Genomic DNA, 15,664 nt, shown 5'->3' with positions numbered 1-15,664 from the left:
CCGACTTAATGCAAAAAATGTAGTGTTAGGTAATGCGATGTCAGCAGTAATAAAAATAAATAAATAAATAAATAAACAGTTTATTTTAGCATTTCTGGTGCATTTGAGCCAGAAATGTATAAATAAAACCAATCAAAATTAAATCAGAGATAATGAAGTGACCCTTACTCTATTTTTGAGCCATAAGGCACACTTTAAAATCCTTGAATTTTTTCAGATGTGGAAAATCTGCTTCATAATCTTGTTCACCTTAATTCTGGTTGTGCTTAGTGAACTACAAACAGATTGTATGTGGGACAAAAATCTGTCCAAATATTTTAGTTTGTCTTGTGATACTTACCGTAGTCTCCTTCAACTGTTTGTAAATGAGTTGAAAAAAAGAGTTACTTTTTACTTTTCAGTTAAGTAAAATGTCAGTGAGAAAAAGTAACTTATAGCCACCACTTAGAGTAATATATTTCCTTTATATTTACACAATACCCTGAAGCCTGTGGGTGTCAGACTATAGAAGTTCAAAATAATGTAAAATAGTGAAATGTGTGTACTCAGATTACACTCATTGTAATCTAATTATAGTAAAAATAATCTGACAAGTTTACATAAACTAACATAAAAAATAGTTGTACCAGTCTTATAAAGAAAATGGACTTTTCTGTTTATTTGTTGGTATTTTCTATTAGAAATTAGTCTACTATTAATATTATGGGATTTCAGCCATATTTTTGAAGAAATCCTATTTCAAAAGAACTTTTGAATTTAAAAGGCTAGCTTTCGTTAATTATAAATACACAGATGGACACAGACACGTCTGGCTGTTCATTTTTGTTGGTGTGTTGCTAACAGGTTAATGTTTAACTAGTCTTGTTACAGGAAGAGGCAGAGTTCAGCAACAGCAGCCATTTTAGCCTAACTTACCAAACATTACACTGTTTTCACCTCAGTGATGGACAAAGACAATTAATCTTCTTCTGCTATTTCTTCGAGGCTGGTTGTGAGTTATATTTTTATTGATGTTTAGTAAAAAATCCTTTAAATATGAGTTCTCAGAAGGTCAGGTAAATGCTGTGTGTTAAACTTTGTTAAACTCAATAGGATTCATAACTTTGAGAAAGTTCTGTTGAAAGAAAAAAACTAAAGAGAGCTGTAATTAACCTCCTAATGTTGTTAATGTGTTCATGATCCAGGACTGGAAAAAAGGGCCATGGTGACGCTAAATCATCTGAGTGTAGAGGATCCAGACGATGGCTCTCCGCTGTTACCTGTGGCTGCAGAGACACCCACACTCACACCTGTCAGCCACAGACAGCGAGTGATTCCGAAGATGGAGTCCAGGGATTTTTTCCTCAGTAGGTAAATCTGATTATGGATGGAATTCCAAATTTTAAATGTGAAAGGAAGCAGATTTGACACAAATTTTTACATTAGGTCACATTAGAAGCAGAGGTTTTTGAGTCTGAGTCAACATAGCATTTTGTCACTTCATTTCCTCTAATTAAAGGAAGCTAAAAACTTAAATGGGGTCACTGGGGTATTTTTTATATACCACCTCAAACAATCTGAATATGCTTTGCCATTGGTGCAATACTGTGCAGTTACAAAAATGAAAAAGATGTAATTCTTTGACTAAAACACAGTGGGCAACTGCTTGTGGTTCTTTAATTAGTGTTTCAGCCCTACTTTGTTTAGGTAAGTACAAAAAGTAAAATTATACCATAATAAATAACCTCACTGCCGCATAGCTTCTCCCATTATTTTCAAAAGGCTTCATTTATGTTTTTTTTTTTAGAAAAACTATTTATAACTAATTTACAAGTCTAATAAATATCTCATAATCTTTCAACTGTCCTATTTTGTTGGCCAGGAAAGCGAATCTTGCCTCGAGTCTGCTCGTGTTAATGGGATGCTACTTGGTGATACTGATCCCTGCATATTTTCCCATGGATAAAATGACAGCTGACAGTGACGACCACCAGTACCCCAAAGATCTGGTGAGAATTCATCATGAGCTACGTTTTACAATATTTCTGTACAGTCAACAAGCTTAACTGAAACTTATTTCCCCCAAATCAGGTTTTACTGAATCATTCTGCCTCCCTGCTGTCACATCCTTGTCAGCCTCATTGGTGTTTGAACCACCTGAAGCCCTTGTCCTTTTCCAAACGTCTCCTGGACATTCCAGTTTTCGTGCAGCAGGGTCGACCAGCGGAATGGGCCCTGGGGCCTCCTCTAGGGCTGCATGGCAGCGAGGAGCACCTGGCACTGACGCTTGCTTCAATGCCTGAACCTGGCCTGCCGCCATCACTAAAGACAAAAGACAGCTGCAGGCGGTGTGTGGTGGTGGGAAACGGGGGTGTTCTGCAAGGAAGCCATCTTGGACCCCATATAGATCAGTACGATGTCATAATCAGGTATTCAATTAAGCACAAGAAAAAAAAAATTATACAATATTAGGTGAGTCAGACTGACCCAAAAGAATTGTGAGGAAGTTCAACTTTTGATTAAACAAAACCACTGTTTCACCTAAAAATCTAACAGTAGAGACGAGGCTTTAATAACCAGAATGTCCCCCAACTAATCATATTTCTCTTTAATATGAAGAGGAAAAAAGTTTTGTCTTTTTCAGAACTCTTAGAGCTTTATATCCCCACCAGAACAGCAGAACAAAATGCGACCACTCCCTTCCTGCTTCAACCTTAAACCTTGATATCTTAAGATTTGGTCTCATAAGACCAAAGGGAAAGCATAAAAAATTCAAGTTTTTTTTTGTCACAGAGGTCAAGTTATATACATTTTTGTAAGGAGGAAAAGTTTGCTTGTAAAGTTAACAATACTGGGCAAATAAGAAATCATGCTTAAATGGGTTACAATAGAATTTCTGAAGACATAATTACATGTTTCACTAGCAAGGCATTGTCTTTCATCATTATTTTTCCAAGAAATGATTAATTCAGTTGTAAATAAATGTATTATTCTGTCACCAGAATGAATAATGCTCCAGTGGTTGGATTTGAAAGAGATGTAGGGTCACGGACAACCATTCGTCTGATGTACCCAGAAGGAGCACCTCATTCTGCCAATGAGTACAGAAAGACCTCTATGATTGCTTTGGTTGTTTTTAAAAGTCTGGACCTGGACTGGCTCACCTCTGTCATCACCAAAAAGCCTCTGGTAAGTCATCAAGGACACCTCTCGGATTCTACATTAAGGTTAGCCTTAACTCATTTCTTGTGTTTCTAAACAGAGTTTCTGGTCCAAAATGTGGTTCTGGAGGGAGGTGGTGGATGATATTCCACTGAGTCCAGAGAGCTTCAAGATCCTCCACCCAGAGATTATTCACAAGACAGGACAAGTTTTACAGAAATATACTCTAAAACAGGGGAATGTATGTTCTTCTAAGTATGTTTTTGTTAACAAAACAGCCGGATTGTGTTTTCATTATGTACTTAAAAATCTCCAGAAATGTGGGGCACATCTGAATAATCTAACCTTAATCAGTTTAGTGAAAGATGATCCAATTTCTTGATTTGGTGCTGAAGGCAACTTGAAAACATCTCTATTTTTTATATATAATTGTTGCAGAAATTGAAGAAAAAAACCCAACAACATATCTTCAGATTTTTGTTTGCAAAAATTGATCTTTTCTTTAATCTTTCTCAAAAAGATGAATCCCACGTTAGGTGCCAGTGCCTTGGTGATGGCTATGCAGCTGTGTGACCAGGTGAGCTTGGCCGGCTTTGGATACAATATGCAACACCCAGAGGCCAGGCTTCACTATTATGAGGCAATACGCATGGATGCCATGAAAGCTCAAGTAAGCAATGTGGACCAAACATTACTGGAAGGTTATTAGATAGTTTGTTTTCAGTGACTGAAATGCATTTTGTTCAAATGTTGCAGGTGGTACACGACGTCAGTGCTGAAAAACTGTTCCTGAGGGATCTGGTGGCTGCAGGAGCTGTAACTGACCTCACAGGAGCTCTTTAACTTAAGTACAGAGAATTCAATCATGAAGTGATTAGACTCGTCACAACTGTGACAAATACAAGAATGTTTTCATGAGTTAAAATAAATGTGCGCTCAGACATAAAGTAAAACTATGAAGACTATTTTTTGTGCAAAAACTCAGAAAATGTGATGTTTTTAACAAAATAATGCATATTTAATTTATTACTAATACTTTAAATAAAGTTCTACACATCTATATTTTTTGTTGAGTCAGCAATGGTTTACTATAGATTTGTAAAACTGTTTTGGAATGACGAAAATCCACCGTTTGAGCAAAAAACAGAGCAACTTTTTTGGTTCTCATGGTCACTGACACCATGAACGTTAGCCTCCTGTGAAGTGAGGAGCCTTAATGGCAGAACTGAAGCGCAAATAGATCATTTTGTTCCAACTGGCAACCCTTTTTTGGATCACTGCTATTCTCTGCAGGAAAACAGGTAGATGAGATCTTCCATCCATCCTCAGAACCCATTGAATCCTTGTCAGGATCACGGGGCTGCTGGAGCCGACCCACCCTCAACAGGTCATCAGTCTGTTGAAGGGCCACACACTCACACAAACATCCACATGAACCAATTTAGAGACACCCATAAAGCACGTTTTTGGAGTGTCCAGAGAAAATCCACAAATGTACAAGGAGAACATGCAAACTTCACACAGATAGGTCCCAGCCAGGATTCAAACCAGATCCCTCTGGCTGTGACAGTAATAACCACTACACTGTGAAGAAGATATCTTTATTTTAAGAATTTAAAATGTAAACCTTTAAAAAAAGCATGTGATGACAACTTACATTTGTAATTTTATTACAGGTCATAGACTGATCAAAAACTAAAAAGTAATGTTCTTTGCATAGCCCATAAAAAACACTGCATATTTACACAACAACGTTGTGTAGTAATTTGTAGACGTGTGCTTCCAAGACATAACATAAGTTACTTCCCCTTGGATGATTGAAACATATGAAACATCAAACAGGTGCACACAGTATACATAAATGGAAGATTTTCTTTCCATTACAGTTTGGGTAAAACTGATACATGGGTAAATCTAAAGCAATGGATTGCGCGAGGGTTCCCATAATTTGCTTGCAAGCTGTCTGCAGTGCTGGAGGATAATCTCAGTGGGAATGACTCCCAGGTGCACGGTCAGGAGCTCGTAGCACTTCACTGCCTCCCCCTGGTGATTCTTGCCATAGTACCGGAGCAGCTTCCTGCAGGACACATAAGACTGGATTAAAGTCCCACTCCAATCATCTTTAAATTTATCGTAAAATCATTCCCAGTGGTCTTTCAATTTGTTCTTAACCAAACTCAAAGAACCTGTGTGGTTTTCTGGGACATAGATACTGCAGAGTGGCAGGAGTTCATCAGAAACTCACCTCGTGGAGTAAGCCTGCACTTATTTCCCATCATACCTTCGTTTACATTCTCTGTAGCTTACAGCCCCTCACAACCCCAACCTATCATTAAGGGTGCAACAAAAATGCCAAGCAATATAGGAGCTATCCGGCCGAATAGCTCCTATAGACAAAGAAAAAAAAAATTACATGGATCTATTTGTCTGCAAGTGGATGCATCAGAACAGAGCGGATCAGGGAGCTTGTCGCCCGCCAATTGTAGTTTATACGCAACAACTACAAACTTTTTCCAATGGCAATGCTACAAAAACATGTTAAAACCACAAAAAATACATTTTTACTGGAGTGGGTCTTTAAGTTGTTTACCTATAGTAGTCATAGCCAAGCATCCCAATGGGTGGAGAGTCATCAGGTAGGATTGGTATGTCTCCAGCCTCCAGCTTGTAGCCCTTACAGGAGGATGTATGAATTTAAAACTTTTATGCTTTACGCTGATTTTTTGTTTATGAACAGTGAGTGAAAGACCAACATGATTAACTTACGTTTTCGTTTTCAAACCACAGGAAGTAGCAGAAGTAGAAGTCTCCATCACGCAGTGTGACAGTGGAGTAACCCTTCCGCAGATACTGTCGTGTCGTTCTGACTAGGCCCCACACCTTACAATTTATTTTTGAGAAGAAAAAAGAATTCTTTAACAGGTTAATAATACATACATACATACATAATAATATGTAATATATATATACATACATAATAATATGTAATATATATATATATATATATATATATATATATATATATATATATATATATATATATATATATATATATATATATATATATATATATATATATATATATATATATATATATAAAAGAAAAGCAATGTCTAAAAAAACAGCATTCCAGAGGCAATTGTCCCACCTTGCTCTTGATGTAACGAGCCACCGGTCCCTTCCCCAGCTCTGACGTGGTCCGCTCTGTGATGTTAAGTGATGGAGCGATAATTTGCCCCGATGATCTGTCTACCCAAATGAAATGGACGAGGCCTGGGAATTCCTCCAGATATGTGAGATCAACCAAGTTAAGAGTATGTACTTTGATTAAATTGAGTTTGATTTAAAACTTTTAAAGATTAAATTTAACTTAAAAACTTCTATGGAGATCTGCGAACAGTAAAAAGAGAGCTTTGCTAAATTAAAAAAGTGCTCCCAAATCAGACTTCTTTCTGAAGAGGATATGAAACCATGGTGACGTTCCTCTTGCTTTTTACCAACAGGAAGTCCTTCCAGTCCATTAGTTTCTCTCTTGGTAAATGAGTAAGAATGAACACAAATTAATTAATTAAGGAATAAAATAACAAAAATGCAACAAAAAAGGTAAAAACTTCTCAGACTGATACACACTGGACCATAGTCTGTGCTCGTTCCTGCAGAGCAGGCGAGAGACATCGAGGACCATCAGATGACCCAGTGTCAGTAAGAAATCGCTGACGGTAAAGGCTACACAGCCTGGTCTTCATACTCTTACACAAAGGGATCAGGCTAAAATAAAAAAACAAACATAAAATTATTTCAAAAGAAATGTAAAAATTAGTTTTGTGTGCTCTGAAGCTGTCTGGTCAGCAGGGGGCTGGAGCAGACTTACTCCTTATTGAACCCAGATCCTCCTCTGGTGAAGGCTCGGTTCTTAAACTCTGTCCAGACATTAAGCAACTGAACACACTGAATGGAAATTGGAAAAACAAAAACATACATTTACTCAAAAAGTAAAAGAAAAGAGAACTGCTTCTATCGTGTCAAAGTGTTTTTTTTTTACCTTTGAGTACAGAAGACAGCACAAACAGCTTATTCTACTTTTAAACCTACATTAACACAAAGGATTTTACAAAATCTTTTTAATGAAAAAAAAAAAAACTTAAAAACTCACTTCGACAATCTTTCAAGTTTGAAAAACGGTCTTTTAAAAATGATTATGCCATATTTGCCAAAATCAAGAAACCTGTGTCGTTATACTGCAGAGCGGCAGTAGCTCCTTAGAAATAATCCTCTGAGTTGTGGGCGGGGCCATTGGAAAAGAGTAACCCGCCCCCCTTCCCATTGTTAAGAGCTTTGTGTTTAAGCAGAGCAGGGAGCTTGTGGCCTGCCCAACATATTTTCTACATCACAAATAATCTCTTTTTCAAATGGCATTTTCATTTGCTTCTGATTCACAATGATTTGAATCAAGAAATACTCAGAAATGTCTTTTTTTTTTAGCCGAACCTTCTTTAAATATGTCCTCCATCATCTCAAAAATGCCAGAAAAACATGTTAAAAACACCAAAAACACTAGTTTTGATCTGATTCCGTCTTTAAATTTGACCGACAGGTAAACTTTATATGCAGTTCAAATGATATAAAGATATCTAAAAACAATAACCATGTGAAAAAAGCAGGGTTACCTGTAATTCACTTGGACCCAAGTCTCTGATGAACTTATCCAGTTTGCTTCTGGTGTTGTGCATGTTCAGTTGTCCTCTGGCAGCACCAGAACCAGCTTGGCCTTCATTTAAACACTTTTCTAGTTTGGTAAAGTCTTCCAGAAATGAATACACTGACCGGGTTATTTGAATGTTGGGAACCTGACAAACAGAAGACAAATTGTAACAGATTTGTCCAAAGTGTCCCCTAAAAACAAAGAATGTGAAATATGAAGGCAAACCAACACGCCAAACCTTAGTTAGCAGCACCAACGTGATGCCAGGCCACAGGGGGAGGCAGTACATGGAGTGAGGCACCATGGGCAACTGCCCGTCTTTGAGTTCAAGAAAGACCCGACGAGGGGTTGAAGGGTCAGGCGGACCAATTTCCAGAGTGTGCAAGCTGTCCTCTGCCATCTAAAGAAACGATTATTGCTGAAGAAGTCTCACTTTGAGGATTATTTTACGAATGAAATCCACTCTGACCTGAATGTCTGGGTCCACAAACTCGAACACTGGAGAACTTCCTCTGGCGGGCCGCTCTGGTGATGCACAAGAACACTCAGACAAACATAGGACTCAACAGAAAGACTGTAATGATGGCGATACAAGTCAAGGTAGCTTTAATGTGACTGCTCTCTGATTGGACAAACTTTCTTGGCAAAACTTTTAGCAGGCTCCTACATTCCTGTAGAATGTCAACATTAATCATTTTTTGTCTGAATATTGAAACCGTCTCACATTTCTTTAAAAAACAAATGTTCTAAGGTCTTTCTCTCCACCGACCTGAACTGCTAGAGTCTCTGCTGGAAGGGGAGGGCTCTGGTGTGTAAAAGCTCTCAGGGCCGGAACCTGATGTGCTCTCAGCATCCTTCACAAACAAAAACACTTAAGATATTAATACAATGAAGAGCTGGAACTTCCAAATAGTTGTAGATTTGCTTTGAGTAGCTGATGGGTGGTTGTACCTCAGGACTCGGTTCATCCAGTTCTACGTTGCTGGGATACATATTCTGCGCCATGATGATGAGGGTTAAAAGGTCAGAGGTGTTGAGTGTGCTTGCAGTGCGGCTAAAGTGGAAATGGAAAGGAAATGAAAGTAAATACATGTCCTTTTTTTCTGAAAATATCTCCTCTGTGTGCACAAATAAGAATTTAGATGTTGAGAAGAGTTCAGGCAACGACATGAACTCTATGGAAAACAGGCACCTGGAGTAGAAAGCGAGCAGTTTGGTGTGAACTAGGATGAAGGTGTGCAGCACCTCCTCTCCTGCTCTCTCCACTAGTGATGAGCTATTGATCTGCTGAACTAAACGGCGCTCCAGGAACTCGATGCACTGCTCACACAGCGTGGGGTGGATTAGCCTCTCCACTGCCTGAGAAAGAAGGGACAAAACCGAAAGAAAATTCATAACACAACTGAAATGAAAACAAGATTTCTACACAAGCAGCCACAAACCACAAAAGGTACAAGAATGCTGAATATTCAATGTTACAATGAATTTATGGGAATAGCACATAGTCCAAGAACTTAATTAAAATTCAGGAGATTCATTCCATCAGACTAAAAACACAGTTGACCTCAGTTTATGAAAGGGGAAGTATCTGCACAGCCACTGAAACTCAGTCCATGCATTCCACAGATCAGAGGTGTATAGTGATTGACTCTGCAGAAAGTTGGTGATCTATGCACATGATGAGACTGAGTTTACTTGTCTCCAACTTCACGGCTGAGCTGCTGGAGTTCTCAATAGGTAGCGATTATGTAATGATTAGCCAGGTGAGATCCTATCACAGCAGCATTGTTTGGGGAAGCAGTCTACATGCCTCAGTGTAGGAATTTGCACAAATGTGGCCACAAAAAAACAGAATTTACTTGTTTGGATGAGAGAGTGAATTCTTTTGGCAATAGAGTGAGGTTCGTTTGGAACATCTAGAGATTGAGCTGATATTTAAATGTATTTTTGCCCACAAATTAGAGGGAAATTTATAAAAAAATAAAATAAAATAATCCTGCCGCTCTGCAGAAACTATATCCTAGAAAATGACACAGATTTTTTTTTATTTTGGAAGGGAGAGCTTTTAAAATCGATCAAAGGATGATGGGAGTGGGAAGGGAAAAATAAACTATCAGAAGTCCTTTTAAGGCTTTGCACAGGACTGACAACGCTACAAAAATGATTGGTTTCAGATAAATCTGCTCAAGAAGGTCAAAGTAACAATTCACACCAAACAAACATTTGTTTTTTTACCAACTTTATGGCCCAACAGTAAACAAACCTTTCACAAATGAGTAGTGTCTTTTTAACTAGTGCAAAAGGCACAATTTGTTTAATGGATTTTTACTTGTGTAACCCACTTGTATGTACAGTGGTCCCACGGTTATCGTATGACTTACATTCTACAATAAATACGCAATAGAGAAGATCAGTGAAGAAGTCATCTTTTTTTACGATGAATATAATGCTGTAAAACCCTCACTACACATTTTATACACTTTTCTCAGACAGACAATAAGATTTTCTTGTTTAAACTCTCATAGTTTAAACGAAAATAAGTGCAGTATTATCTAATGAAAACCACGATCTGCCTGCAATTACAGATTTATGTAAATTTGGCAAACTGAACTTATTCTGTACTGTGCAAAAGACAAAGCAGAAGAGATTGATACACAATGGTCTACAGCCAACCAGGACGCAGAACCTAATGTGTTGAAACAAAAAAAGAATGCAAAATTGTGTTGTTAAAAAATCTGTGATACAGCCAGAAGGTGAACCACGTTGTAGCGAGGGGACACTTTAACAATGTACTTATTGACCTCCACTAAGAAACTCTGGTCACTCTCTCTGAGGTAGTTGTAGGTCTCTACGAGGCTCTGCAGATGTTTCCACAGCCTCACTCTTTGTTCTGTATCCTGAGGACGCAGTCTGGAAACAAACAATACAGATTTTACATCAACCAAAAGCTCCAGCGTGCACCGGCAGGAGTTAAATTGCTGCACAAAACGGTGTTTTACTCTTTTCTGAGGAGGCTACCGCTGAGGGTCACCATGCCAAACATCACTTCAGTCATCTTTCTCAGCACATAGAGCTTTCTCCTCAAATCATCCTCCTTCTCCTCACCGTCACCGTTCACAGCAATGTAGAGACACTCATCGAACTGAGGAGGAAAAAAAATGTCACAATCGGGCTCAGGAATAAAATGGAAAAGAGCGAAAAAAGCCGCTCTAGGATTTGCAAGGAGTGAATGTCAAACAAGTGTTGGAAGTGGATTACTGGGTCAGGCGCCTCAAGAGGATAAAGCTTTACTTCATTCCTCTACAAAACTCACATGACTAACGTGACGGCCTACTAAAAAGAGAGGCCTGCTCTCAGCTTACTGCCCTAAAGTCAAAAACATTTCTAGGCCAAAATGATTTCCTAATAACGGTCTTACAAAAACTAAAAAATAAAATAAAAAAAGAACAAACAATGGATTAGTGTCAAGAGATTTCATCTTTAAATGCTGCTCTCATTTTACCTGGCACAGTGCGTAGATGTGGTTGTTCTCTGTGGTGAAGGAGGTGTAGCTGTCACCCTGTCTGTACACCATGGTGCCGCAGGAGATAATGATGGGGGCAAACAGAGTGCTAATGATGTCTTCAAAGGCTGGAAGCTATGAGGAATGCAATTAAACAAAGAGATTGGTTGTAAATCTACATGACACCTTGGGAGTCACAAAACGCATAAAAGTCTATTTGCATGAAGTTTTCCTCCTCCTCACCCCCTCGCCCTCTTCCTGGGACGAGCTGTACTTCTCCTGGACATTCTGCTGAAATTCCTGATCGGTCCAGTGAAAGAGGATCTCTGCGCTCTCACTGGCTATCAGCAGGCACTTCATCTGGACCACAGATGCTCTTGAGTCCCGCTTAAATAAAACCTCTTCCCAGCTGTGTTCACATTAGGCTGTAAAAAAAACAGAAGTATAAAAAGGCTAAAGACATCAAATGTAGACAGGAAAGCGCAGGCTAGTAAATCATTGCTGAAGTATGTTCACTCAATAAACAAATGATATGAATCTTACACTAAAAATAAAAAAAGAACTTTCAAAAATAATGGGAGCAACACAGTCCACTGTGATGCAAAACATGCAATCAAAGATGACAATATTAGAAATAACTGTCAAAAAAGATCTTTTATAAATTAAGTAGATTCCTTTTTATTACATTATTGTTTTTCTTCCTTTTTAACGTAGAAAAGTGCAGTTTAAAACAATTTTAACGAAGAATTCCTGTTTTAAAATGAACAAAAATTAGTAAAACAAAACAACAAAAACAAAAAACTAAATGGAAGGAGCCGTTTCCTTCCTTACGCTTTATCATTTTTTTAACCCCAAAGTTAAGAACCTCTAGTCTGATATTTTAACACATATTTTACTTAGTATTCTGAATAGTTTTTAAAGAAAAACAATACAATATTTTTTTTTTATTTACAAATTGTTCCCATCATCCCTCATCTGTCGGCTGATGAGAAGCTTTTTTAATCAAACCTGCTGATTCTGTGACCTGTCTTTCTGATTACAGTCTTCTCTTTAGTCTGAAATTGTTTAGAAGTAATGGGAACAAACAAAGGCAAACTACAGAAAAGTATTTTTCTTAGTTAGTTAGCTGTTAAACGTGAAGCTTCCATTGCGTATTTTTTCATCAAAGTCCTATTGAAAGTCAGTGCCTCCAGGACTCACTCTTTAGTCTCCGTGCTGGACGCTCCCAGCATCTCAGTCAGGCTCCTCGTCTATCCAGAAATGCTGGTTTCTTCCCTTTTTCCAGTCGTTCGTCAAAGTTTTCTCCTCGGGCTGCAGCGTCGGTGCAGCTCGTTTCCTTCCGCACCGACGCGAAACCAAAAGTCACGTGACCACATGAGCTGTCAGCGGCAAACAGGAAGTCTGCTCTGAGGGTCTGAATTATTCTGTTTTTGTTTTTTTTAAATAAAACACAAGTATTTGAAAACATTCTACTAAATCTACTCTGATAGTTTCCCTGAAACCATAACAAAGAAAACAACAAAAGACCATACCAGGGGTCTGCAACCTTTAAGGCTAAAAGAACCTTTTGGGCTAATTTCCTACTGACTGAAACCCAGAAAAAGTGGCAAGGTTCAGCAAACTACCCTTTATTTAGATATTTGAGGCCATTATGCTAGTCATTTATAAATTGTTGCTTTTGAATGTTTACAACAATTGAATTATGACAATGTTATATTCTTCTATTTTGAACAATTAACCTTTTTTTTTATCTTCCTTTCAAAATAAAAGGCACCCTATAAAAATCTTCCAGCTGCAAAAAAACAAAAAAAAGAGAAAAATATATCATTATGATAATGATGTAAATTCATCCTTTTTCTCGTTTTAATTTTGAATAAAGACATGACAACATTTGTCTACAGAGCAATTAATAATTAATAATCTAAACACGTAACTATGCGGTTCTATAAAACGTAACCACTGTTTCACTGTTGTGCAGCAGAATTAAACTTATTCTAAAACTAACCATTCTGACATTAGACCATACCACCATAGTTTTGCTCATGTTAAAAATCTAAACATAAATGTTAAAAGTTAACTAAAACAAATTAACTAGAAATGCAAACTCATAATTTATTCAAATTGTTAGCATTTTTCTTCAAAACCAACCTTGTATTTTGTTTGTTTACTATTTTATTTCTATAGAAATTGATTGACACGTGCTCTGTACTTTTTTTTTTAAACTCCACGTTATCGTAAAACAGAGAACTCAAAGGAAAAAATAGAAATGGATCTGAAATATACGAAATGCTGAAAAGATTAACCTTTTTTTCAAAGTTTTTTTCCAGGAGCTTGAAGAATGCTGACCCAGTCATGTGCTGGGGCTTGACGTAAGCCACATGACGGAGATGCTGCTGCACTACTTTGGTATTTTTCAACCTGACAGCTAATGCTGGAACAGATGAAGCTTTGAACTCTTTTATTTTTAGCTTTCCCACTAAATGAGGGAACCGTCTGTGAAAAATTGCAAAAAGTTCATAAGAAAACAGTTACTTTATTTTAAAGACACAACCAAAAAAGTGGGGTCCAATGAGAGCATAAACCAACAATTTTATTGCTGAAATACAATAAAAATGTAACATCAATAAATATAATATAGACATAGGTCTATACAAAAGAACCTTTCCACACAGATTCAATTTTTAAACTAAAATTGTTTTGATGTGTAAATGGCGTATACTTATATAGAGCTTTTCTACCTACAAGGCCCAAAGTGCTTTACAGTCACAGACCCGTTCACCCATTCACACACACATTCACACACCAGAGGCAAGGTGGAGTTCAGTGTCTTGCCCAAGGACACTTCGACACATGGGTGTGCAAGGCGGGAATCGAACCTGCAATATTACAATCATTGGTCGACCGCCCTACCGCTGCACCACGGCCATGTGTGCAGGACAGGTAAATACATTTTGAATGCTGTTGGCAATAAACCCAACAGGTTTGACATTACCCAATACACACTGTGTGCAGTAGAAGGAAAAATTCCCTTGTACACTCTTAGTTCACAAATGTCATAAATAAATCTAATTTAAAAATTTACACATTTTATTTTCTTTTTTTTTATATTTTCATAAAGAGATGTAAATTAGACGTTTTTTTATATGGTGATGTGTGGCTGTGGAGGAAAATCCATGCATCAACAATTGACCAAAATCATCCACAAGATGGCGCCAAATTTCAATATTTGAAGCTGATTCCATCCTCACCCGTATTGTTTATTTATTTGGTCTTGGGTTGCAAGGACAGCAATCTAAGAAGGATACCCAGGCCTTTATCTTCCTGGTCACCTCTTCCAGCTCTACTGAGAGATACCAAAGTGTTCCCAGGCCAGTCAACAGATACAATCCCTTTAGCATGGTTAGGGCCTCCCTCTGGTTGGACAGAACCAGAAGGCGTCCTGCTGGCTTTCCTGCCACATGGACAAATCCCCTCCTATTGATATTTCTTATGGTGGAGTTGTGGTAAATTTTCCTAGCAGGCTCTCCAGTGGCTAATAGATCCTAAGCAACAGAAAATACTGTTTTCCTTCTATGAGCAAAGATTGCCAGGGCCCTACTTTGAAGCCTGGAGGTGGCGCTCTTCTGTGAGACCCTGGTGGCTGGATCTGCACTCTCGGAACCCCCCTCCTTCCCTCCGGCGCCTAAGTAAGCGCAGGGGTTTGACATTCTTTTGGAAGGGCTGTGGGGTTTTAGTGTACCATGGATTGGAAAAGTGGAACCAAGCAATAAAATAAACCATAGTAAATATTTTCCCTAGAATTTAAAATCCTTGAATTTACAGCTTCTTACATGCTGTACACCATTAGACGCTACTAATCTTGATTTTTTTTTAAATACTTCAACCATGCTCTAGGTCAGTGGGAAGCCTTTTAACCCACAAATGTATTGCCCTCTACATCTTTTAATCCATGTTCTTTTAGAGCATGGATTATAGTCCCGGGAAGTTCTGTAAAATTTACAATAAGCATTCAATTGGAATGAGGACATAGGATATTATTTTATGTTTGCATAGACTCTCCTTCATCCAGGTTGAAGTAGTAACATTATTTATTTTATGTGGGATATTTGTTTATCTAACTGAAAATTAATTTTCTCCTATTACAGCAACAGTTTCATCATGCAAAAAACAAAAAAAAGTTTTTTGATCCGGACCAAATGAGGGAGCAAAGGTTAAAGTTCAAATATTAAAAGCTAGCAAATGATCTGCCACTACATTTCTTTTTAAGTGTACCACAACAAAGGAAGTAGAGGTGACTCTAAATCCTAAAATGCTCCTTG

At 37.9% G+C, this 15,664-nt stretch overlaps 2 protein-coding genes across 4 annotated transcripts; one reads left to right on the top strand and one right to left on the bottom strand.

Annotated features, from left to right (window-relative positions):
• Positions 1-866: 866 nt before the first annotated feature.
• st3gal7 (ST3 beta-galactoside alpha-2,3-sialyltransferase 7) lies at positions 867-4,188 on the top strand. 3 transcript variants are annotated; one of them, XM_011484133.3, is made up of 8 exons: positions 867-991; positions 1,185-1,350; positions 1,862-1,988; positions 2,071-2,408; positions 2,982-3,168; positions 3,242-3,382; positions 3,662-3,811; positions 3,898-4,094. In XM_011484133.3, the coding sequence occupies exons 2-8, from the start codon at positions 1,202-1,204 to the stop codon at positions 3,982-3,984; spliced, it is 1,179 nt and encodes a 392-aa protein (XP_011482435.1). In that variant the 5' UTR covers positions 867-991; positions 1,185-1,201; the 3' UTR covers positions 3,985-4,094.
• Positions 4,189-4,728: 540 nt separating this feature from the next.
• Positions 4,729-12,750, bottom strand: hps1 (HPS1 biogenesis of lysosomal organelles complex 3 subunit 1). Its single transcript, XM_078931894.1, has 18 exons — positions 12,546-12,750; positions 11,589-11,770; positions 11,346-11,480; positions 10,843-10,985; positions 10,645-10,753; positions 9,036-9,202; positions 8,795-8,897; positions 8,613-8,697; positions 8,313-8,368; positions 8,082-8,243; positions 7,809-7,988; positions 7,013-7,089; positions 6,772-6,909; positions 6,608-6,672; positions 6,290-6,435; positions 5,908-6,021; positions 5,732-5,814; positions 4,729-5,218 (listed from the first exon to the last, which is right to left on the bottom strand). The coding sequence occupies exons 2-18, from the start codon at positions 11,703-11,705 to the stop codon at positions 5,056-5,058; spliced, it is 2,043 nt and encodes a 680-aa protein (XP_078788020.1). The 5' UTR covers positions 11,706-11,770; positions 12,546-12,750; the 3' UTR covers positions 4,729-5,055.
• Between the last annotated feature and the right edge of the window lie 2,914 nt (positions 12,751-15,664).

Source organism: Oryzias latipes, chromosome 15 (genome assembly GCF_053564925.1).
Source record: "Oryzias latipes strain Hd-rR chromosome 15, Olatipes_Hd-rR_3.1".
Classification (NCBI taxonomy): Eukaryota; Metazoa; Chordata; class Actinopteri; order Beloniformes; family Adrianichthyidae; genus Oryzias; species Oryzias latipes.
The sequence above is the reverse complement of the archived record's forward strand: the minus strand, read 5'-3'. Positions and strand labels throughout refer to the sequence as shown.